Source organism: Labrus bergylta, chromosome 7, assembly GCF_963930695.1.
Source record: "Labrus bergylta chromosome 7, fLabBer1.1, whole genome shotgun sequence".
NCBI lineage: Eukaryota > Metazoa > Chordata > Actinopteri > Labriformes > Labridae > Labrus > Labrus bergylta.
The window spans coordinates 10,844,512-10,868,066 of record NC_089201.1 but is presented as its reverse complement, the minus strand read 5'-3'; the positions used below and the strand labels follow the sequence as shown (position 1 = coordinate 10,868,066).

Sequence of the window (23,555 nt, the reverse complement as noted above, 5' to 3'; positions counted from 1 at the left end):
ATTTTAATTAAGACAGAAACAACTTTGAGTTCATTTTGATTTCATTTTATTGGTCAGGTCTTCCAGCTACCTTACCTTTTTGAAATATCTAAAAATCCATTAAGATCATATTTAACAATCAAACACTGATGACATAAAACAATACTGAATATGATAGCATTCCATCAATATATTGCACGTTTACATACCATGTTTCAAAGCATGAATCAAAGGGTGGAAATACACTATATATATGTCCTCTTCTGATTCGGCACCAAAACTACAACTGCAGCCAAAACATCAGCTTCAGCATCTGCCGGCACAAAGACCTGAGCAACTCTTAACTTGTTAACAAGTGAATCTAATACCTAACGAGCGTGTAAACTCTGCACTCTACAGATACACTCCTGGCGATTTTATAAATCAACATTTCCGCATCAAACATTTTGATCATTAATCATTAAAATTTGAACAAGAAAGGACTGGATATGGTCAAACACAATGCCTCATTATCAGCAGTACAAATCTAATGACTCACGTATTTAACCAACAGGACAGTATCTTGTTTAAGTAATACATGTGATGTTATCATGTATCCATGGTAACAAGCTGATGGCTCACAGAGTATTGCATTGCAGAGTATCACAGAGAATAGAAAAACTGTGGAACAATATGTAAAGGCAATGCCTCCACAAGAAGAGTAAACTGTTGTTGTTGTTGGTGTAAAGTTCTTCTTTCAGTGCTACGTTATGAGTTATTGTATGTCCTGCTTCCTTTAGCTTTGCTGCACTGACTGCTTAAATTTCCAGCCAAGTCTCAGAATGATACTTGAGAACCAGGAACCAGGAACGAACCAGGAACGTCCTCGTTCATAATCAGCTTTCTCCATCTTCTACTCGTACACAGAACACTCCCTCACTCCCATCACAGCTGATGTCTGCTGTTCTGTGCTAGGTATGTAGTTATAGAGGGTTAATCAGAGCGTTTACACCGCTAACAACTGACCACATTGTCTGCAAACAAAGCTCAGAAGAACACAACCTCATAGTCATGTGATTTATTTCTTATATCAGAGTTTTTATCAGTGCTGCTTTCAGTTTCAGGTACATTTTTCATCTTAATAGGCATGCACTCAGAGCAACAAACTTAAAAAGTAGAGCCTGGTTACAATAAGGTTTTAACATTTGAGAACATTACATTATGCCCTGCAGTATTTTCTTATTTCTGAGGAAAACTTAAACAACGACGTTTGCATCCCATCAAGCGAAATACAATAGAGTCTGACTTTCACATGGAAACATCCTTTTTGGAAACTTCCAAAGTAGATCGACGTCCTCCTGAGTCCAACATTCTTAACACACATTCAACTATCAATGGCTTTAATTTTTGCGTCATCATTTGTACACAATGCATCTATTGCAGGTTTCTCTGTCTGTTTCTTCTACACAACTTTTTTTTGTGTGTAGCTTTCCTAATCTAAAAATCCAGGGTCAATGTACAGGCTGTAGAGCAAGGATAATATATGACAACTCAACAATATCAACTACAAGTGAAGTGTTAATGTCTTCAGCTGGTCTCTGAGGTTTATCACTTGCTGTTGGAGTCATGTGTCTGAGTCCTGGGAGATGATTCCAGTCTGGACTGACACTGAGATTCACTCTAAGGACTGACACTTTTCCTATTATGCCCTTACCACTGGCTGCCTCTTTACCAGCTAATGGCACAATCACCACCATTCACTGCCTCTATTCTCCACATGGCGGCCATTTTCCTGAGGTCACGCTCAGGTTGAGAAGCTCAAATGATAATGCTATGAGCTGCACCGTTAGAATGATCAGCACCTGAAAACAATGGCTATTGAAAAATCTTTAAATCTTTAAGGACATCAGGCCATATTTTCCAAGGTTTAACGACCAAGTACACGAGCCACTGTGAGACAACAGTTAACCAACTGTAGCTTAGGCTTTATCATATATTTTGTTTTGACTTGTGGTTTGATGTCCTTCAAGATTGGAACTTTTTTTTTTTTTACTTTTCAGTCACTGGTGAATTGCAAATAGTTAAAATGTAGAGCCAGACCGATTAATCAGCCAGCCGATGATATCGGCCGATATCATATCACTTGACTAATGGGCATCGGCTCATTTTTTATCTCCAATATCCGATATTACTAGATTTATTCACCAGTCAAATAGCCTTTCATTCGAGCATCATCACTCTCCAGAGTGTCAAGTGGTGAGGCACGTACATGCGCAGTTACTTTCTAGTTAAGAGACCATCTTGTCTACATTATATATCTTTTCCACAAGTGTATGATAACTGCATTCAAGGGATCAACACAATGCGACCGATATATCTGTATTGGTATCGGCCCCAAAAATCCCATATCGGTCGGGCACTAGTAAAATGATCATGATTTTTCATACGTACACAATTCTACAACTGGAACACAGCACAACTACATTACCCTGTTGATAAACTCAGTTGAGCTCCAACCCTGACTGAGACATCAAGGGAAAATGGCCACCATGTGAACACCATAAATAAGATGAGCTGCCTCCATTTATAAGTCTGTAGCTACATCATTGCCTGTCGAGCAGGTAAAGTGTACATGTGGAATTAGAGTTACATAGTAAAGTAGTTATACATGATAAGATGACACGTACATATACATCCATAACGTGGTTAATGATTCTATTCACATGATTACAGGATTTCTTCCTTACCGTACTTATGCAGAACACAGATATCTTTGACAACAAGCTGGACTGAAAGGAAATGGAGCGTGATTGAATGCCGATTGGCCTGCGTCTCTCGGAGCATAATACCGTGGTTGATACTTAGAAATCCATGATATATGACGTGGCTTTAATGTGTGGTGATTGTTATTCCTACTTAACGGCAGTGTTGAAGATCATTCTCTCCACAACCAACCTTTGAACAGCAATCAAGACAAAAAGCAATCAAGCGTTACTTCAGACTAATGATCATCTGAGCCTGTCAACAAAAATAGAACAGCTTTGTTGTTGCACTTTTGTGTATTAAATGTCGCCTTAAGCTTGTACTGTTAAGTATCAAAATCTGACCATTAATACCTGTGCCAAGTATATGGGTGTATTACTTGTAAAACACGAAAAGGCCAATTCTGAAACATTGTGCACCAGTATTTTACGGGGTCTTACTGTGTCTATGTTAAATTATATGTGTCTGTGTGTGTGTGTGTGTGTGTGTGTGTGTGTGTGTGTGTGTGTGTATTCAGTGAAGTATTAACCCCTTGCTGTATAAAAGGACTTGTAACCGAAAGTGTTTTCTCCGCTGTAGGCCACATACAGAAAGCCGTCCTCGTCCTTCTCCTTGTCGTACAGCTGGCCCATAGTCAAACTGCAACACACAGTACAAACCACTATTAGATCGCTCACACAGGCAAGCACCATTCATGTCATTTACATCTCAAATGTGAGTTTGAGAAGACAGAAGTCAAGAGTAGTGGTTATTTTTTTGCTGTTTGGAAGACTTTTTTTTTTAACATCCTTTCTATTTAGGAAGCTGAAAAAACAAATTATACAAGAGACAGGCTACTCCACAGAAGAAAATGTGTCTTTTGAATTGCCTAAAGAAACTTATTTTGCTGTTCTGTATAAAAGAGACAAAGCTAGAAAATAGGGGAAATGATGTTCCAACTTTTAGCCAGCAGCTAAGGGAGTAACAGAATCCTGTCCAAGTTTGTAAATGGTGTCAGACATGACAGGGGCTTTGGGCTTCACAAAGCTCCCTCAGTACAAAGAGGTGCTCCTGAGAAATTCTTAGAATCATGACGTTTTCTCTGAATTTCCCCTTAAAGCTATGACTAGACTAGATCCTGGTAAAGATAAAAGTTATTCACCAAGCATCTTAGCCTTTAAGAGAGCCTCTAACGTGAGAAAGTAGTGAGGAGGACTCTTAAGAGTTTCTCTAGCAGAGGAGACAATGGTCTAAGAGGCAAAGAGAGATAACCAGCATTGTTTGGTTTTAATAAACAGTAGAAGACATGCATGCCGCAGGTCTTCAGCCAAACTCTTAACAAGTCCCCAGTGGACCTGTTAAGAACGATGTCCGGATCTGGAAATTAAAATGTCCTCGGGTTGCACACAGGGGCTTTGGTGTATTGGCTTAATCCATACTGCATGGTCTAACACGTTTCCACCTCAACTTAATGTGGAGGCAAATAAGGTGCAAGGTGCAAGGCCAGGTGTATTAATGGTGCATTCATGTGGAGTCGGACACATAGGAAAAACAATTTTCAGAGTTGTAAAATGCGCATGAACACCTGCTCAAGTCGAAAACAACAACTCAGAAACTCGGAAAAGAACTAGGTGCACGACTTGACGACTTGACGTCAGAATCGTCATCACGAGGGGCAAAATAAGTTTTGTTAATGTTAACATACTTTTTATTAATTCATATATTGCACATCAACTTTTTGCTCAAATATAACTTTTAAAAGTTACATTTCACTGATCTTCTTCGTAGCGTCAACGCTGTTTTTTGCTGGCGATACGTCATTCCGACTTTACAAACTGAAATCACGTGAACACACTGAAGTCGGAAGAACGACGTCCCGACTCGGAAACCTGGACCACCTGAGCAGCACGTGAAGGCAGCATAAGTCTCTTTTTTTTTAATAAAGGGTGTGTTTTAGAGTTAACGTTTAGTTCAATCAGAGGTAATAAGAGGCAGATTAAACAACAAGTTAAAGAAGCAAAATGTTTTTTTCAAGGTTGCTGCACCCTTTTTAAAATCTAAATGTAAGACTTTTAGACTTCTAATTGATCATACTGATTCCCAGTATCCCAGGTTTTAAAGCTTTGAAGAATATCTTGCAAGTTGCCTCACTGATTGCCTTGTCAACCATCCCCTGTATTTTTCACCTGGAAGCCAAATTACCTTGAACTTGCATTTCCAATCTTCTGCTCCTTCTCCGGTTTGTGTATGAGTACATAAAAAGCTGCCATAAATGCTGAAAATTCACAGGAACTATTCACCAAATCGATAAATAATAATCAAACAGCACTCATAAGACAGTGTAGATTGGAGTGCCGACTAAAAAACTAAGACTTTTAAGACGAGTAATGTCCTTGAATTTTTCTTTTTAAGAGAGCCATAGGAGGGAGATCTAAAGGAATCCTGTTTCAGCTGAGTTAACAAATCTGTTCACTCTGAAAATACTCCTTTAAAATAGCAGGAGCTACTCATTTCCAGATCAACACCACCGTGGATGCACAGATGGGACAGGAACATGTGCTGTTTATATTAAATGTGTATTTTGTGTTTAAAGGACAATTGCATTCATCTGAAACTACCGACACATTTGGGCCCCACAGGTGTGAGATAAACAATAGTTTAAGTAAGTGACACACAATACAATACAAAGCTCTGGGAAGCAGGCCAGATTCATCTGATAAACTGCATTTATACACATCTTCAGAATGACAAAAGCAAAGTGCACTCACAGATAAATATTGTTTTCTTGTCTCTGTAAATTGAGAGCTCAGGCGTGGTTTTATCCTCTTTCACAGGGTGATTGATTACTGACACAATGAGTCAAACATTTCTGCTCCTCATGATGGACAGTTAACATACTGTAGTAACACATGAGGAGGAAAGTCAGTCCTGAGCCACCATGACTTTAAATCAATCATGACTTCTTAAATCAACTGAAAGAGATTGTGTTTAAAGGTATAACGTTTATAATTTTATGACAATTAAAATATCTAAGTTAATTAAAAATGGACTAAACTGTTTTTATATATTGTTTTTTGAGGTGAAGTAACCTCACCCTCTGAAACGGGCTGGAGTTACCCCTCTTTCTCGGGTTTGAGTGACCTCCCCCTCTGAAACAGAATACCCATAGTTTACCTCATTTCAGGGTTAACTGACTCAGAGTTTGCACAAAACCTTCTTTCAGAAACGGGCCCCAGGTTAGTGGTCCTTGAGCAATAACACCAATATAACACAATATTAATGTTTGGCTAAAACTCGTGAGTTTCTCTAAAAAGCAGGAAGTGATGCCAGCATTTGTGCCTCCTTTGTTGCTCTTTTTAACCAGCCACAACCAACATCCTGAACACTGGCTCTAACCATCTGAAATAATTATAAAAAGGTTTACACTGGAGGTATTTGAAAGCACCGATTGCACCACTCCTACAGAGCGTGCTTTGTGGGTCTGTAGAAGACGAAAAGGAGATGACTAAGTACTTGTGGGAATGAGAGCTGGTGGCTGTGGCACAGAGGTTGGCCTGTCCCCCTGATGTGTCCAAAGCTCTGGATGTGTGCATATAAAAGTAGGCTTTGTGACATAAACATTCCTCAGCCTTTGGTGCTTTAAGGCTGCCTTCTGATGAGACTCGCATAATAAATTATTAACTTGAATAATGATATTGTGTGTATTGATTTGGGAATGTAAGTGGAGTTAAGCTTCAGGGCTCTGGGTAAATATTTATAATAGCATTGGTGACATATGAGTGCCAGCGATGTCAGGAGAGGAGACTGTTAACTACTGGCTGCATCATGTGGTTTATTAAAAAGCATTATCTATGATACATTTAAATTGAATTGTGGAGATTAAAGGTAGAAAAAGTCCCATTATAGAGTTATACAACCCTTTTTTGCTGCTCTGTTTTTAAAACTGCACACGTAACCGTTTAACATCAATAAATCTTTTCAACATTGACTCAAAGAATTGACCAAAAATTAACATTAACAAATACAAACATCAGCAAAAAAACACAGCCTGCTGAGCCTCTGCTCTGCACATGCACATTGTGGTATTCCTGGGAGGAATGTGCTCCGGTGTTTCACGGCGCAAGTGATGAATGTAGACCTTAACTTTCTTACTCCATCTTACCTCCACTGTGGAATCTGCAGAGAAAGGTGTCGCTCTTACCTGGATTGGGGGACAGTTTTGTCGACAAAGAGGAAAATGGCTTTCTCTGAAGGCAGCTGAATGCGTTTCCTGATGATCCACATGAACTGAGCCACTGTGATGTCAGAGGGAACCAGGTACTTCCTCTTATCAATGTCCACTATCTGAGAGCCAGAAACCTTCTCCACTATCACCTGGAGCACATACAAAAACAGATTTTTTTTTTTTTAGTTGTTATTGATAGATTCCCAAGAAAACTACGGCTGTGTCCGAATCACTCTCTGTACTTTATATTGGACAAGCCGTTTTGTAGTGGTGTCCGAATTCTGAGTGAGCATGATCATAGCCTATACCGTCCACTAATTGTATCCTAGAATGCATTGTGAATAGTACTGTTCAGCCGATGGTCACTATCCAAGCAATATATACCATCATGCATTGTGGTTGAAAGATTTCTACGAGCGGACAGTGGCGTTTGACTCGACTGCTCTCAGACGGACGAGAGGAGCGACCAGCGTGATAATAGAAGCATGATAAAGTTCATATTTGGAGCGTGCGACTGAAATCTTTGATCTGTTTAAATAAAGAGTTTAGCTTGTCCTAATGAAGATGACAAACGAGAGACCAGAGTCTGTGAGCAAAAAATAAACAAGTTTTGGTTTGAAAATATGTTTCATTATATCTCAAATTCAATATTTTACATGTATTTATTCTCTGTAAATGTTTCGTGAAAATACACTCAGTATAATAGAAGTTATCACTGAAATTCATGCTGCTATTTACCGTTATTATTGATCCTCGGCTGTTGTTAAGCCGCACGTTTTAGTTGAGCGACAACGATGACGTCACTGTCAGCGGCCGGCAAGAGAGCAAGTAGTGTCTGAAATGTTTTCTTACTTTTGCTGAGTGAGTGCACTATATAGTCCACTGCCTTAAACTCACTATATAGTTAGTAGGGAGTAGGGAAGGAGTGATCGATTTCGGACACCACCTAGGTCACAGGTTTCCTTGCTCGTCAGAAGCTATTGACTTGATACTCTCCTCAGCTGACGGCTGATGAGGATCAGCTGGGCTGGGAGGCTATATAGAGAAGTGGAATACTTCTTTGCTCAGTTGGTTTTGTGTATCCAGAGTCAACACCATCAGTTGGCTTTCTGTGTTTTTCTTTTTGAATGGAGATCTCAGTTGTGTGTGTGTGTGTGTGTGTTGAAAATACATTTTTCTTGTGGCCATTTTGTGACTTCTGCCATTACCCTTCTGTTCTCTGACTCCGACTGATCTTTTGTTTTGGACTCCAATTTTATGTTTGTCTATCTTTTTGATCACATGTGTGTGTGGTTTGTTCTTCTTCCACCTTAAAGAAACACAAGGCCCCCCTTATGTGGTACCTTTTTAAAAAAGGTGCAGTGTTTTGTTAGTTCCCCAATTTGTGGCCTCTGTCGTTCAGATTTTGTTTACGCGTGCACCAACCACTGCGCCACCAGCTATTTGCCAACTCAATTTGTCTGCTGTCAGTGATGGAAGTGTAGCATTAAGTGGGTTTGTGGGTACATGTTCAATAAAATAGCTGCCTTTGTTTCAGAAGCACAGAGTTCATGAAAGCACCATAAGTTGCAAACAGTAAAGTCAAAACAATGAGCTGAAAGTCACTAAACTGCTAATAGAAAGTCCTGCCACTATTACCAACATTTCTTCAATTACCAGAACTGACTATTGCAACATTTGAATGTTTTTCTTTTTGATATTAATTATTTTCCGATATTTGACGGCCAGTGTCTTTACTTTAAATCAGTTTTTTTGTGATAAATAATGTGCAGAATAACTACACTCAAAAGTGGGAATTACTCTGAAAAATAAGATATATCATAAAACTGTCACAGTGGCCTGAAATGGGGCGGCTGTGGCTCAGTTGTCACTGTCTGGGGTTCGATCCTCAGCTCCTGCAGCCACATGTCGATGTGTCCTTGGTCAAGACACTCAAGACCCACATTGCACCTGTTGCTTCGTTGACCGCGTATGAATGGGATTAGCTACTTCTGATGGTCAATTTACATTAACCTCCGCCATCAGTGTGTGAATAGGTGTGAATGGGTGGGGGGGGGTGGGGCCTCAAAGAGAAGATAACAGTACATGTGGGGGATAATTCTCTGTGGGTTTAACACTTAGACTCTTCAAATTACAATTAGTCATTTGATCCACTGCACAGTTCTACCTTGTTTATGATCCCATCCAGAGTGGAGCCATTGTCTTATGTAAGACCTTACGATGCAGTGAGCCTAAACAATCGTGAATGGCTTTGATTTATGTTCACTTACTCCGTTTCCTGTTCCTCCCAGCCCTTCCATTGAACAAATTCAGAGGGCTAGAACTAGTTAAAAGGGATTGAGTTTAGCAGGCATTATCATTTACACAGAAGGCTAGGGGTATCGTTTCCTGGAAGTCGACCATTTAACACCTTGTGTTGTATGCTACATCCCCACTGTATGCACTCTGCCCTGAGGTGTCGGCCTTCAGCAGAGCTGCTGTATAATCTTCATGCTAGCACTGCAAAGTTTACATCACAGGTTGTTCAGAGGTGTTTGAGTGTCCGGCTGGGTTTGTAAGGTTTACAAAACATCAATCACATATCAAGAGCAGGGGAATATAAGGAGAAGGACTAAACTTTGGACTGAATACAACAGCTGCGATATGTTACTTTTGATTTGTTAATACTCTGTTAGAATTATTACCTAAAAAAAGATGTGTTCCTCATCACATCTCTATCCATATCTGCATTTGGACCAAGCAATCGTAATTCAGGGAAAAAAGAATTATATAAAAAAATACACAAAATGAAGTGTGTTGTATCTTCTATTTGGATTTTATAAGGCAAACATATTCTTTATCAGAGGCTAATAGTTAGCTTGCTGTCTGTGTTCTATCTAAAAAAGCCCTTAATTTAACTTTTTTTTAAGCCTATTGTCATTTTAATAACTTTTGTAGATCCAGTGGATTATTGAATAATTTGATTATAACTTAATACACAGAGCAAGATGTGGATAATACATGAATACATGAATTACTCCTGCTCCTGTTTATCTTAGCTTGAGTTCATCTTTGTGGGTACGTCCAAGCCTTTTGTAGATCTGTTCACTCTGCACTTACATTCATGGCTGCAGTACATTTTGTAAACACTGTCACATGACAATTTAAGAAACAACTGCAGTCTTTGTATATTTACTTTTCTTTTAACTTTTAATTTTGTTTTTGTTCAAACTTTGTGACAGTTTTCATTCTCTCACATGATTAAAATGTGTGAGCTTAAACTTACAGGTACAGTACTTTTTAAAAACAATATCTCTCATACAGCGATGACACCATAGGATGACACCTAACCAGAGATTCTCCTCAAGGTGAATACCAAACCAAGAGAAGTGGGTTATTCCACTTTTGACTCATAGGCTTGGTGCCACCTTATCTATAAATATATTATACTTGTACTTTTCAAAAGTAACTCCTTTATTATATATTTTTTTAATTTTAGTTTAATAGATGCTCAATATATATAATATAAGGCAACAAACAGGGTTGGACATTAGCACCCATCACCACTCAATTACACTTTTTTGCAGTAAAGGGTGAATTTGCTCAACCTATCCGTCACGGTGGAGGGTAAAGAAAGTAGACCTAACGTTTCTAAGACTCTCCTCATATAAGCTCATACTTTTAAAACACAGATGGATTGCATCTCAGTCGATCCTTTGACAACATGGCTTCCTTAGAAACTCTGAGCAGCTGAAAAATAAACTAAAATAAACTTTTATTTTGTTTATGAGCGAGACAAAGAGCACGTAATAGTCCAAAAATGTCCTTTCATAAAAAGCCTTTTACTTGAATACTGTAAGCCTTGATTTGATATCATATGTTATTACAAAATAAAGTGGCAGGTAAAAAGTACCTGCCTCTGTGACTGGTAGATTTTTGAATCCACCAGTCACAGAGGCAGGTAGGCGAAAAAAAGTTATTTGCCAACCCTGGCTAAAAATCTATATGACATAGATCTGTTCTTGTAATTGTGGGACATAACCTTCCCTTAAAGCTACAAGATAACAAAAAGAACACTGGATATATTTCGGTTGAACTGGTTAAAAGTACCAAAGTTATCCTGTTACGCATTCAGTGTGAGGTACTTCAAATGTAAGCTTGAGGTGATGACAGCAACTTAATAAAGTAAAATATTTTTTTCTAATTTCCCTTTGCATTTAAATTGTGCTATTTAACAATTCCTCCACTGATGACTTTCGGGTTAGTTATGAGGAGTCTTTAAAAACTGAACTTATTCATCATTGAAGTCACAGCTGGATCCCTGAATCTCTGAGCTGTATTCTAATCTGTTTCTGTCCAGCAGACACACTTATTGTTCTCTTCTTACACATCACTGCCATTCAGTCAAGCAGTCCCTCACTCCTTATCTCTTTCTTTGTGTCACTCTCCGCTAGCCTACTCACAACCCCTTTCCCATCACTAAATACACCCCCTCCCCTCACTCACCGGTACTCTGTCAGGATATTTGTTGCGTATTTTGGCTGACTCCACACATCGGTGCTCTGAAGGGGAGAGAGGAAACAAACAGGAAGTCAGAGATTAAGGGGTTGAGTGAGGCCTCTTGGGAGCCTCTTGTGCCTTACTGCCAAACACAGGCAAGCCTTGTCCGATGTAGTGATCCATATGCAGAATCGACGACAGCAGAAAGGCTGGCAGCAGCTAATAGAGATGCTCAGTAAATTATAAATCAAGTCAAAACTGGATTATCTTCATATAGTAAAAAATGTGCAGTGGTCTTTACTTCACATTTACTCATCATGTTCTTATTTAATAGATAGTGCGTCTATTTGCAGGATGCTTCATGGGCAGGACCAGATGCGGCCTGCAGACACTTAGCAGAGGCCAGAGAGGGGAGGGTGAGGTGACGGGTGATGACATGTAGTGGATCCATTTAGGTTCAACACTTGGCAAGCTCTCATTAGCCCAGATAAGAGTCCTACTTTTGGAAATATCTCCACAAGCAGTTCCTTTTAAAAAGGAGTTTTGAGATAACCCGAAGAGAGGAGGAATACAGGAGCTGAAAGAAAGTCAGGAGCTAAGCAACAGAAATGTTTCTTATGGGGCTGCAAAAATATTCAGCCAAATTTACCAAAGTCTACTTACAGGTCTTGTCATCAAATATTCTAAATATATAATAGCTGAACACGATTCAATCCCTGGTTCCCAACATCCACGTAGTTCACACTCACCATTGCTTTCAATGCTACTATTTGTTTTGCTGCATACTCTCTGCCTCATGTCAGTAAACTATTCCCTGAAGGGGTTGAAAGCAGAGCCATGCCAAACAATTTAAGTGCTCAAGTAGGCCTATTTTTAATAGAAAGAGTCTCTTGTTGGAGTAGTTATTGTAGCTCTTTAAGCCGAATACAAGCGACCAAATTATAACACATTTATAGGCTATATCTATCTGTATTTTTTTCTTCTTTTTTTTTTACGAGGGGCTCGTCTTTTAGACAGGCTGTGTAAAATGTGCAGACTCGTGTATTAAATGTGGCATGCCTCCATGCAAAGGAAAGACCTGTTTCAGGACGCAAACAGCTGACTAATGATGTATCAGCAATGTCAAAGGTGAACCCGGTTATGACAGTGGTCTTTTGACTTGCAATAGGAGAATGTTAGCATGTGTTGCTAGTCATGCAACGTCAGCCGATATTAATTTACATTATTCATCATCGGGGTGCTATAAAAATCATGCATTTCTGCACCTATAGGGAATGATATGGCAAAAAAAAAAGAAAAAAAAGAAAGCAAAACAGAAAGGAAGGTGATGACATGACAAGAACATCACTTGTTTCATAACAATTCTAGCCTCTTTACCGAGGGAATGGTCCTCTTTAAACATCCATTTCATCTTTGCTGGATCCCCGCACTGAGGCGTGATGGTAGAGTCGATAAGCGGGCTTTTATAATAGCGGATGATATCGTTGAAATGTCCAAAAATACGGACAAAAGCTAACAAAACAAAATGTCAACAACGTCTCTCTGGCCGAAGCTTCCTCCCAGGCAGTCCGTCTAGCTGAAGGGTGACGTCACTGTCTGACAGATGGGCGGTGGTTAGGATGCTACCTTCAAGTACCCTCGGAAAAGGACCGTCAATGTCTTCATCTGTTGCCCACGAATTATGCAGCATTGCAGATGCAATCGTCTAAATCTCCTATCTTCTCTTTCTCATTTTTTTTGTTGTTGTTGTTGTATAAACTAGATTAAGATTGTTTTCTCGAACACTCATTTTGTTCACGAGAAGGAATTTTTCGACGCAGAATGATGTAACATTATTCCCTATGTATAATATATCACAGTCTTCTATTAGATTTATTTTTGTTAAAATGAAAAATAAAACACTGGCTTGTGAAAACGTTACGGAGTTAAGGGGTAAACAAAAAAACAAATAAGCATGAACTTTAAAAATGTAGTGGCATGTAAACTTTGTTTCTGTTCTGTTTATTTTTCCACCATGTTACCTGAATGCAGCATGGATGCTAGCGAGCACTGGCAGCCATGGTAACCATAAGACGCTAAGCTAAGCGGTAACATGGCGCGATACATGGTACTACACTAACGTTAGCCTGGAAACCAATGTAATAGCAAAGCGTCACGCCATGTTTGCTCACAATAACCTCTAAACCTCCATATTAGAAGTTAATAGATGAATTTCTTAGCGACGGTAAAACTTAAAAGCGTTTACTCGACACGGCACAACTTTCCAGTGAGATAGCATCTATGCTAGCTTGAACAATACCTTACTAACGCGAGCTTACCGGCTTATAAAAGTGACATTTAAGGACCCTATTTGTTGCCCTATGGCTTTCTATGAGGTTTATTCCCACCCAGCTTTGGTTCGGTACAAAACGAGTGTTTGCACGAAAGCCACTCTGTTTGTGATTGTGGTTTTGTGTCTAACCTACATCCCTCCTCTGCTGGTTGCTTACAGAAGCCAAGGTAATCCTGCACTGCTGGACCATTACACTACTGTGTTTACTGCTAAATGAAAAACTTAGACGGAGTATAAATACATTACATGTCAACACTTGTGTTAAACCAGTATGAATGTTTGTTTGCTGTTTTAATTGTCATAGGTTTCTGGATAAAAAGAAGCACTTATGAGGAACAACCAGTTGTCAGGTTCCAGTACCAGACTCTGCTGGTGGCAGCAACCAGCACTCAGGGAGACTACGTCGCTTGGAGCACCTTCCCCCATCTTAACAACATGCTCGGAGATAACCTCCGGATCCCTGCTGTCTCTGTAAGAGCTGACCCCTTAAATCAGGGGTGGGCAACTGGCGGCCCGGGGGCCACATGCGGCCCCCATCAACCCTCAACGTGGCCCTCAGTTCAATTTTGACATATCAAATAATTGGAATCATGAAGAAAACATGACAAAATCTGCCATGAAATCATGAAAACCAGAAGTATGTCCATAATAATATTTGATCACTGGTATATGTTGAGTTAAATTTGAGACATAGTTGATTTCAATCGTTTTTGGAAACTACAATTTGGCCCCCTGGCAGTGAGAGTTAAATGAATGTGGCCCTTGCTGTGACCAAAGTTGCCCACCCCTGCCTTAAATGAACATTATTTCAGCTGCAGCTGGATGCTCGTCCCTCCATGTGTCATTATTTAAATAATGTAGGCATCATAGTAAAATAATTTTTATAACATAGATATAATGAGCTGTTATCATGTTTGGATATTGATACAATATTTGCATCTTTTGTTGATAAACAAACTCCACAGGTAAGAGAGGAGGACCAGAACCAGGATGGAAAACTAGATCGCCTGACTTTTCGACTAGAGCTCCCTCTACAACCAGAGGAACAAGTTTACAGTGTCCAACTGCTGCTCACCTTCAGCTACCAGCTATTTGTATGTATGCCTATACCCTGTCTTTCAATTACCTCACATTGTATAAGATGATTAACATATCTGTTGTACTACGACGAAGAAAGGTTTCCTCACGCTAACTGTCCCACAAATAATATGTGTATGCACCAAATAAGCACAGTTTATTTAAGGTTCAATGAAGGCTTACAGTAACGTATTTGATGTACCCATATTCATTTATTTTGAATGTAACTTAAAACTTATTTAGAAATAGAACCTAGGGCTTTACTTTTCCCTCTGAAGTTCCTTCATGGTAAGGCCCATGAAACATCTTTTATGCAATACCATTTGGACACAATGTTTAATTATACTTTGCATTCAACTATTCACATACACAACTAGTTCATGTTCATGTGTGTTATCATAGTATCTGTGTTGCACAAGTACATGACATTGGCTCATTGCTATTCGTTCATTTATGAACAGCCAGTGTGTCACTTTGTAAGTGTCATTCGAAAATGGACATACTCAGAAGCAGTAAAACACAATTAAAACAAGTGTAAAATTGTCATTTTTTTTAAATTTGACAAGCTGAACACCTGAACCTGTTCAAATATGTTCTACAAGTACTTATAGTGTAGATATTAAATGAAGTTATGGAAAATATTTTCTTAGTATTGTAAGACATACAGGAGGTGAAAGTCATTTGAGGGTCTTATGGAAAATGAGTGAACATTAAGGAAAACTTAAAACTCTGTAAAAACGCTTTTTTATAGTTATACATTCAGATTCCATACACAAGTCAGGGAAATGTTCACATCAAAAATGAAAAGGTTTGTTTTTCTTATGAAATAGGGGTCAAATAAATAATTCTCAAACATTTAATTTGAAAAGTGTAAAATCATATATTGCCATAAGTGGGACATTCAAACAATTCGACAAAACATAATATGAGGGTGAATTAATCTGTAATAACAGTAACTAATACATATTTAAGTGGTAATTTGACTTCAGTGGTTTTTCAAGTTTATCAAGGTATTTCAGTGTTATTCCTCAAAAACAATGTACCCTTTATTTAATAAAGGATGGCTTAAGAATATATCCAACTGATACAACAGCTATTACACTTTATGCCTCCACGATAGAAAAGGCTGCTGCTAGCTTCAGTAAAAATCCTGTACTTTTTAGAACAGCCTGAGTCAACGGTCCAACTAAATTCAAAATGTAATTTTTTTTCCTTTTTGTTTTCCCAGAGGATGTCTACAGTTGTGATGCAGAGCCTGGCCTATGTGCAGCACTCTTCTTCTGTCCCAGGAGCTAAGCTGTTCATCAGCGGAGACCTGAGGCTGCAGCAGAAGACACCTCTACCTCACAGAGGACTGTACAACATTTACAATGTAAGTGGACTCATATGCCCACCTTCACTCCTTCTCTCTCTCTCTCTCTCTCTCTCTCTCTCATTTATTACTTTCCTTTTTACACCAATAGGGGTTTAAGTAGAATTGATTTCACCACCCACGAATGTAATGGAAATGGAGATATGTTTTGACACATCCTGAAGGTTGAAGGGTCTCAACTAGTTATTCCTTCAAATAGTTGTACACTAAAGTCTTCAGGAGACATGGCCACATAGAGCACAATGTCATCATAGCTGTGGAAAGAGATGCCGTGCCTCCAGATGATACCACCCAGAGGTAATAGGCAATAATTAGAAAGTAATGGTCCTAAAATCGATCCTTGTGGAACCCCACTGGTAACCTCATAGTTTTTAGAGGTGCAGTCTTCCATTGATACCACACAAATATGAGGTAAACCAGTTACAAACATTTTGAGAAAGGCCTACATGCTCACTTAATCTGTCTAAAAAGAATCTGGCGGTCGGGTCAACAGTAGCAAAAGCAGCACTCAGGTCAAGCAGCACCAGGACCAAAGGCATGTTGTTGTCAAGGTTTTTTCTGTCTCATCAGTGGTGTAGTTGTGACTGAAATAGTGGGTACTAATTACTTTTACCAGGCCAGAGACATGCTACTCACACACACTTTGCTCAATGGCACCTCGGCAGTATTCGGAAGGTGCCCTGGCACCTCTCCAGCTACCAGACCAACTTCCATATTTTGGTCTGTACCGGGACTTGAATTGGCGACCCTCCGGTTCCCACTCAAGTCCCTACAGAGTGAGCTACTGCAGCCCTGATTTCTACAACAAACAAGTCAGGAGAAGAGACACTAACACAGTCAATATTGAGTTTGTCAACTGTTCTTCTCTTTTAGACGTGCACTAAAATACAGTTTTAACATGCTCATATCTTTTTTTTTTTAGTTTCTTTTAGGGCCTTTTGCTTTTATTTGTATAGAACAGTGGGGGCGCTGTTGGAGCAGTGGTTAGTGCGTGCGTCCCATGAATGGAGGCTATGGTCCTCCAAGTGAGCGGCCAAGTTTCAAATCCAACCTGTCATTCCCTACTCTCTCTCCCTGATTTTCAACTCTATCCACTGTCCTATCTCTCCATTAAAAAGGCACCAAAAGCCCAAAATGAATGTATAGAACAGTGGATAGAGTAGGACATCGGAAGAGAGAGGGGGGAATGACATGCAGGAAAGGTCGGAATTGAACCTGGGCCTAAAGCCTCCATTCATGGGGCGCAAACCTTACCACTACACCATCAGCACCCCAACATGCTCATGCCTTGTATGTTTAAACTACAGTATGTGTTTTCCCCTATGTTTGCGCCAATGTGAAGGATGCAGTTTTTGTGACATTCCCTGCAGTCCTACTCTCCTGCCACTTCTGTTTCATCTCGGATCTTAAGTAAAAAAAAAAAAAAGAAAGCTTACTGTTAAATTGGATAGTGTTAATGGTCATTTAGTTGTTGGTTTGAGTCTAAAAGGGTATATAGGGTAAGGGTAAAATATATATAAGTCTAGTTTCTGACAGGCGTTTAGAATGAATGTCCGATGTCACTCTTCTATTGTGTATTGTTACTGTGGTAACAGGTTTTATTCTTGTCTTGTTGGTCAGTGCAAAAGGTTTGTTAACTTGTTGACATTCAGTGTCTGTGTTTCTCTGCTTGGAGTAACACTGAGTGAAACACTAGCAGCAGATTATCATTTTTTTAAGGATTGGTTCCGTTTGTCTTTTGTTTTTATCCATGCAAAGATGTCGGTGATCGATGGCTCCAGCCCCTTTGCAAGTGCTTATGACCTTGATAACATCATAGGGAGCTACCAGGAAAGAAACCGTAAGTTCTTACCTTCTTTGCCTACATTTATCTTAACTGAATATATAAACTAGTGCACTCAAAGCGACACTACCTTTTTAGAGCATTATTTCAGCCTACAGCGCTTAACTAAACCCACAGACTCATCCCAGCAGTCTTTAAATGTGACCACTCTCTCTTCTTTATCCTTTCTCCCACAGTGACCACGGTACTGTCCTGTCCCATGCCCGTGTGGACAGTGGGACGAGCTGCTGGGTCACCCTTTCAGCTTAATGCTGACATCCGTTATCCTATTGAGGTCATTAAATATCCTTTTGATCTTTACATTAGAGGGTGAGTTTGTGTGAAAGAGTGAATGTCATTTGATGGTTATAAAGCCTCCTATGACATATTTTTCATTTTTACAACTGTAAATAGTGTTTTTTGTAAGCACCCCTCTGCAGTGCGCCCAAAGGAGCAGTTCTAGTTGAGAAATACACGCATAGATACTTTAATCAGCTTACAACCAACACCTACCATAGACTGGAAGACCTTGAATGGCTTTAATAAATCTTAAGTCCAACACGCCCTCACATCTACACATATTTTAGTCACATACAACAATTTTTCAAAGACAAGCTATTTTGACAGGTCACAATCGACAAGACTACAAACTGAACACCAAGCTCCATTATCTTTACTAACACCCAGTCATTATTTGTTTAACAATTTTTATGTTATTTGACTGCACTATTTTCATGAGCCAGTTCTATAAACCTTTGATAATATTAAACATGCTGAACTGGGAAAAGAGACCGGCTTACTCGTTGGTTTTATAAGCCTCTATACACTAAACAACCCCAGAGAAGCTCTCATGCTTATATAGCAACATGTGTAAACTTGACTGTAACTGTGGAATCTTTTAAAAATGCCCATAGTGTAAGACTGGCAAGAGGTAAGGAGTCGTAAAATAAAGAGGTTTACCCAGCTGCAACAATACATCTATCTACTGCCACTCAGACTGTGTGCAGTTTTTATATACTGTAGCCAGGAGACTGCATCTATCTGAGTTTGTGTATACTCAATGAAAACCTTGTAGATCATTAGCAGCACATCAAGTCATTAGTAAATTAGTACATTTACTAATAGAAACTGCACTCTGTCTGAGCGTTAGGGCATCCTGAGTAACCAAGACAGTGACATCCTTCATTAATATAAGCTCCAAAATTAAACTACTGAACTCATTTAAGTTTTGGCTAATGTTGAAAAAAAAAAAAAAAAAAAAAACTTGAAGAATCTGAATGAGAAAGGTTTATTTTAATTTGGGTGAACTGGCCCTTTGAACCACTTTTGATTAATTTAACATTGTCAAGGTCTCTTCATTCAAACAAATTGTTACACATCCAAATCCACTGCTCATGTTTGACTGTCACTATGTAATCTTCTTCACTTCTACCTTAACTGTCTCCACCTATCGCCCTGGTTTCTGGGAAACCATCAAATTTGCCTGGATTCAATATGTCAGTGTCCTCCTCATCTTTCTCTGGGTCTTCGAGCGCGTTCAGAGATTCATTTTCCAGAACCAGGTTCTCACCACTGTACCCATACCAGTTGGAAAACCTCATTTGTCATGATGCAGGGGTATTGCTGTCTCTTCTGGATGAACAAGAAACTGTCAGCCTCTCAAGGACAAACAGGCTGATACTCTTAAAGTCTTTGAAATGTTTGACATCTTAAGTCTTAAGAAATAGATATTAGGTAATACTAAGTCAGAGATTAAATAGTACCAGTTCTCTCTTGTAACCAACACACTTCCAAGATAATCACAAGTGGCAGTGACTTAGCACTGTTTCCATATAAATAAAGGGCAACATTAAATCACCAACAGTCTCAAATATACTGTGTGTAGTGTTTCATTTTAACTGTATTCCTTTAATGTATTGAGTGTATACCTGTGGAGTAAAACACAGGGGTGGTTATTATTTAACCCTTTCCTGTACAGGTTGCTATGCAGGTCTTCCCCTGCAGGAATTCTTCAATGCATTTCCTCTTTGAACTGCTCTTTCCTGCAATGTAAATTATCAAAGATATAAAAGTTTTTTACATTTTTATAACATCAGTATTTCTGAAAGTTTGACACAGTAATTATAGAAATTATCTTTGTTAATGTGCTTTTGTATTGTATATAGCATTGTATGGTGAATAAAGAATTGTGTAAGACTATATATTTTTTTTCATACTTTTAATTTCTTAATCTTTTACTTTAAACTACTTGCACTCCTGTGGATGAAAACGTGTTTGTGTGTTTCTTGTTCTACTGCGTCCTTTGATAACTGAAATTATAATTTAACACAGGAAACAAAAATGAAGAAGGTCAGACCTTGAAATGAGCTGTCAATAACACACTTGAGTCATTTATTAAACCTTTAGCTATTTTAATATGTGACTGAATAAGCATTGACTATACCCCATACTATAATATCAGTCAACTCACCTGACTAACAACCAAACTTATCTTTGACGGCTGAGTTGTGCTTGACATTATTTCAGGGCTAATGTTACGAAACCGACCATAAGCATCTTGTTGACCTTGACACTTTATCTTCTAAAACCTGCTGTCTTTTTGTTCAATGAGTGAAGAGAGACATATGCTTTTGCTTAGGGAGAGTTTAATATGCATTACTCAAGAGTCACAGTAATGTTCTCATTTTCTTCCTGATTCACTGCCCCAGGAGATGCTTGTTTTCATGTCCATGATTGGTTTGTGTGTGTGTGTGTGTGTAGCTCTGGACTAGTACCACTGAATTAGCTCATATAGGCCAGTCAGTCTGCCAGTTCGGGCTGGGTCATGCAGTTTAGTAAAAGCCACACCCTGTTGCCCAACTCATTCCTTAAAATGTGCCTCCGCTCATAAAACCATCACATTTAAGTATGAAGCAGTCATGTGCAGAAAGGATAGGAGGGAAACATTGTGGCTGGTGTGTTGATCATATCTGGCACTTTTATTGCTTAGTAGTAATAGAAAATATAAATCACTATGAACACTGATTTCTAATTTGATTAAAGGCTGTGTTAATAAGCTTGATTTCTACTTACACCACAAGTATGAAGTCCATGTAAGCAATTTGGGGTTAAGTGTCTTCCGCAAGGACCCATCGGACATGTTGCAGGAGCTGGGGGTCGAACCCTTGACCTTCTGGTTGAGAGACGACAACTCTACCACCTGAATCACTGAAGACGCCTGTACTATGAAGCAGGATTTGCAGAGAGCTGTACACAGAAAAATTGTGTACCCACTGTAGTTAAAAGTTATATATGTGACTCTACGGTTTTGAATTGTGAATATCTCTTTTAATATGGGGCTACTGTGGCTCAGTGGTAGAGATGGTCATCTTTCAACCTGAAGGTCGAGGATTCAATCTCCAGCTCATGCAACCACATGTTGATGTGTCCATGGGCAAACTGCTCCCGCTGCTGTGTCAGTGGTGTGTGAAAGGTATGGGTTAGTTAATACTGATGGATAGCAGCCTCTGCCATCAGTGTGTGAATAGGTAGATGTGATGTGCCGCGTAAAAAGCGCTTTGAGGAGTCAGAAGAATAGAAAAACAAGTCCTTTTACCATTTGGGTCTTACATAGACTGTGTTTTAACTAACAGAATGAGAATACAACTGAGCAATGTATTGATAATTGAGTGACCTATAATTACAGTTAAATCGATTCATGCACTAATGACGGGGCAAAAAAAGGCCTTCATACATCTTAACTTTTAAATTCACAGCCTGGATAATGTGATAAACTTATTGCCAGACGTTTTAAGTGCATCAATGGCAGTTCCAGTTTCTAAGACCAATTGTGCATAACTCTTAACCTTCATAAAATCAAAATGAATGAGTTATAAAAAAATTAATAAAACATAAACAATTCAGATAAAAAAAAAAATGTTTTTGTTCCAGGCTATAAATGTGTTTATTTCTGCTGACAAAATGGGCATTTAATGACCTGTTGTGTATGTGTGTAGAGGGTCTTTTAGAGCAAGCCCCAAGTGGACACTCGGGGGACTGCAGTTTTTTTTTTGCACTTCTGCATTGGCTTCATTTTTCAACACTGGAGGTTGCTGTTTGATGCTGACCTCATGGTGGTGAAATAGGTGAAAAGAGCATCACATAATTATATGACAAAACTTTTTGGAATCTGCACTTTGTATATATTGTTTATTTTCTTCAACTTTTTTACAGTACATAGCTAATTTCTTATATAATGCCCTGGGTACAAAGCTGTATTTCTTCAATACTCTTTCTTGTACTTATTCCTTCATCTCTTTTTTTAATTCATATTTCAATTTAAGTTACTATCTTTCTTCTGCTATATTGTGTGGAAGAGATTTCTGATTCTGATAAGAATATCAGGAATGTCATGCAGAGGAAGAACTGAAACAACACACACACACACACACACACACACACACACACACACACACACACACACACACAGGCTGTTTAAGAGGCTGTGACTGACTATTGTTCAAATGAGTATTATTTTTTTCTCTTTTTTTTTTGAGACTGTTTCAAACTGATTCCACACCAGAGCTCTGGGGCACATTCAGCCCTGCCCCCTCTCCTCCCCTGTCTTCATTAAGCAGGTATTTACTGGTGAACAAAGAACTCTGGATATGGCTGCACAGAGCAGATGGAAAGGATATGACTCCTTCTCATACAGGAACCAGGTGCATCCTTTTTCCCACTCTTTCTTTTTGTATTTTTTTCTCTGGGTACAACTTGTGTTCAATCACCAAGGCCAAGGAGAGCAAACCCTATAGGTCTGATTTGACTTATAGCCTAATTCCTAAAACTGGATTTATGGCGATATCCCCTGTTTCACCCACAGATTTAAACCTGCAATTGTTTGACATCCTCTTTAAAAGAATTTTAAAATTGAATCCAAATTACTTTATGACAGTACAACCAACATCAGTATAAAATGATGTTGCAATGCAATGACAAGCTAAGACATTTACAGATCTAAAAACAAGACATCAAAATGAATTCTTTATTTTAATTAAAGGTAAAAGTTTAAATCAGAGTGACATGGTAAACCTTTTTTTTATTTTGTTTATACTCCCAGGGATCTTTAAACCTAGACGGAAAAAGGCAGTACGCTAGAGCAACCTTAAGTTATTTGAGAACAGTTCCTCAGCCTTAAAGTTCCTGGTCTACTTGTGATGGAAAGGAGACCTTAATACGCTGGGCTACAGCACCCTGAAAACGACTTTCTAAAGTATAGCCTACACCTTTGTTGTTTTTCATTTAGCTATAGTAGAATAACCATAGCTTAATTAAAAAAATCATGGTACAGCATCAATGTGACAACATTATCATGGATTGATGCTACAAAAATGAACAAACTTGAATTGACACAGGGTTTAAGTAATGAGAAGATATGGTAGACCTAAACATTTGTTTGGACCTGTTTGAATCAAGAAGATGTAGGCCTAACTTCATCTCACATAACAATGCAGGTGCTGCTGGCCATTTTTAACTGGCTCATGTTCCTCCTGCTTGGTTCTCTACCCCC

General features: G+C 38.9%; 2 protein-coding genes across 2 annotated transcripts; one reads left to right on the top strand and one right to left on the bottom strand.

Annotated features, from left to right (window-relative positions):
* Window positions 1-29: 29 nt before the first annotated feature.
* LOC110003619 (gamma-aminobutyric acid receptor-associated protein-like 2) lies at window positions 30-13,002 on the bottom strand. The gene is made up of 4 exons (XM_020659176.2): window positions 12,782-13,002; window positions 11,411-11,466; window positions 6,902-7,074; window positions 30-3,360 (listed from the first exon to the last, which is right to left on the bottom strand). The coding sequence occupies exons 1-4, from the start codon at window positions 12,813-12,815 to the stop codon at window positions 3,246-3,248; spliced, it is 378 nt and encodes a 125-aa protein (XP_020514832.1). The 5' UTR covers window positions 12,816-13,002; the 3' UTR covers window positions 30-3,245.
* Window positions 13,003-13,444: 442 nt separating this feature from the next.
* tmem231 (transmembrane protein 231) lies at window positions 13,445-20,208 on the top strand. The gene is made up of 7 exons (XM_020659175.3): window positions 13,445-13,903; window positions 14,041-14,207; window positions 14,702-14,830; window positions 16,042-16,185; window positions 17,944-18,025; window positions 18,205-18,310; window positions 19,455-20,208. The coding sequence occupies exons 1-7, from the start codon at window positions 13,765-13,767 to the stop codon at window positions 19,615-19,617; spliced, it is 930 nt and encodes a 309-aa protein (XP_020514831.2). The 5' UTR covers window positions 13,445-13,764; the 3' UTR covers window positions 19,618-20,208.
* The last annotated feature ends 3,347 nt before the right edge of the window (window positions 20,209-23,555 follow it).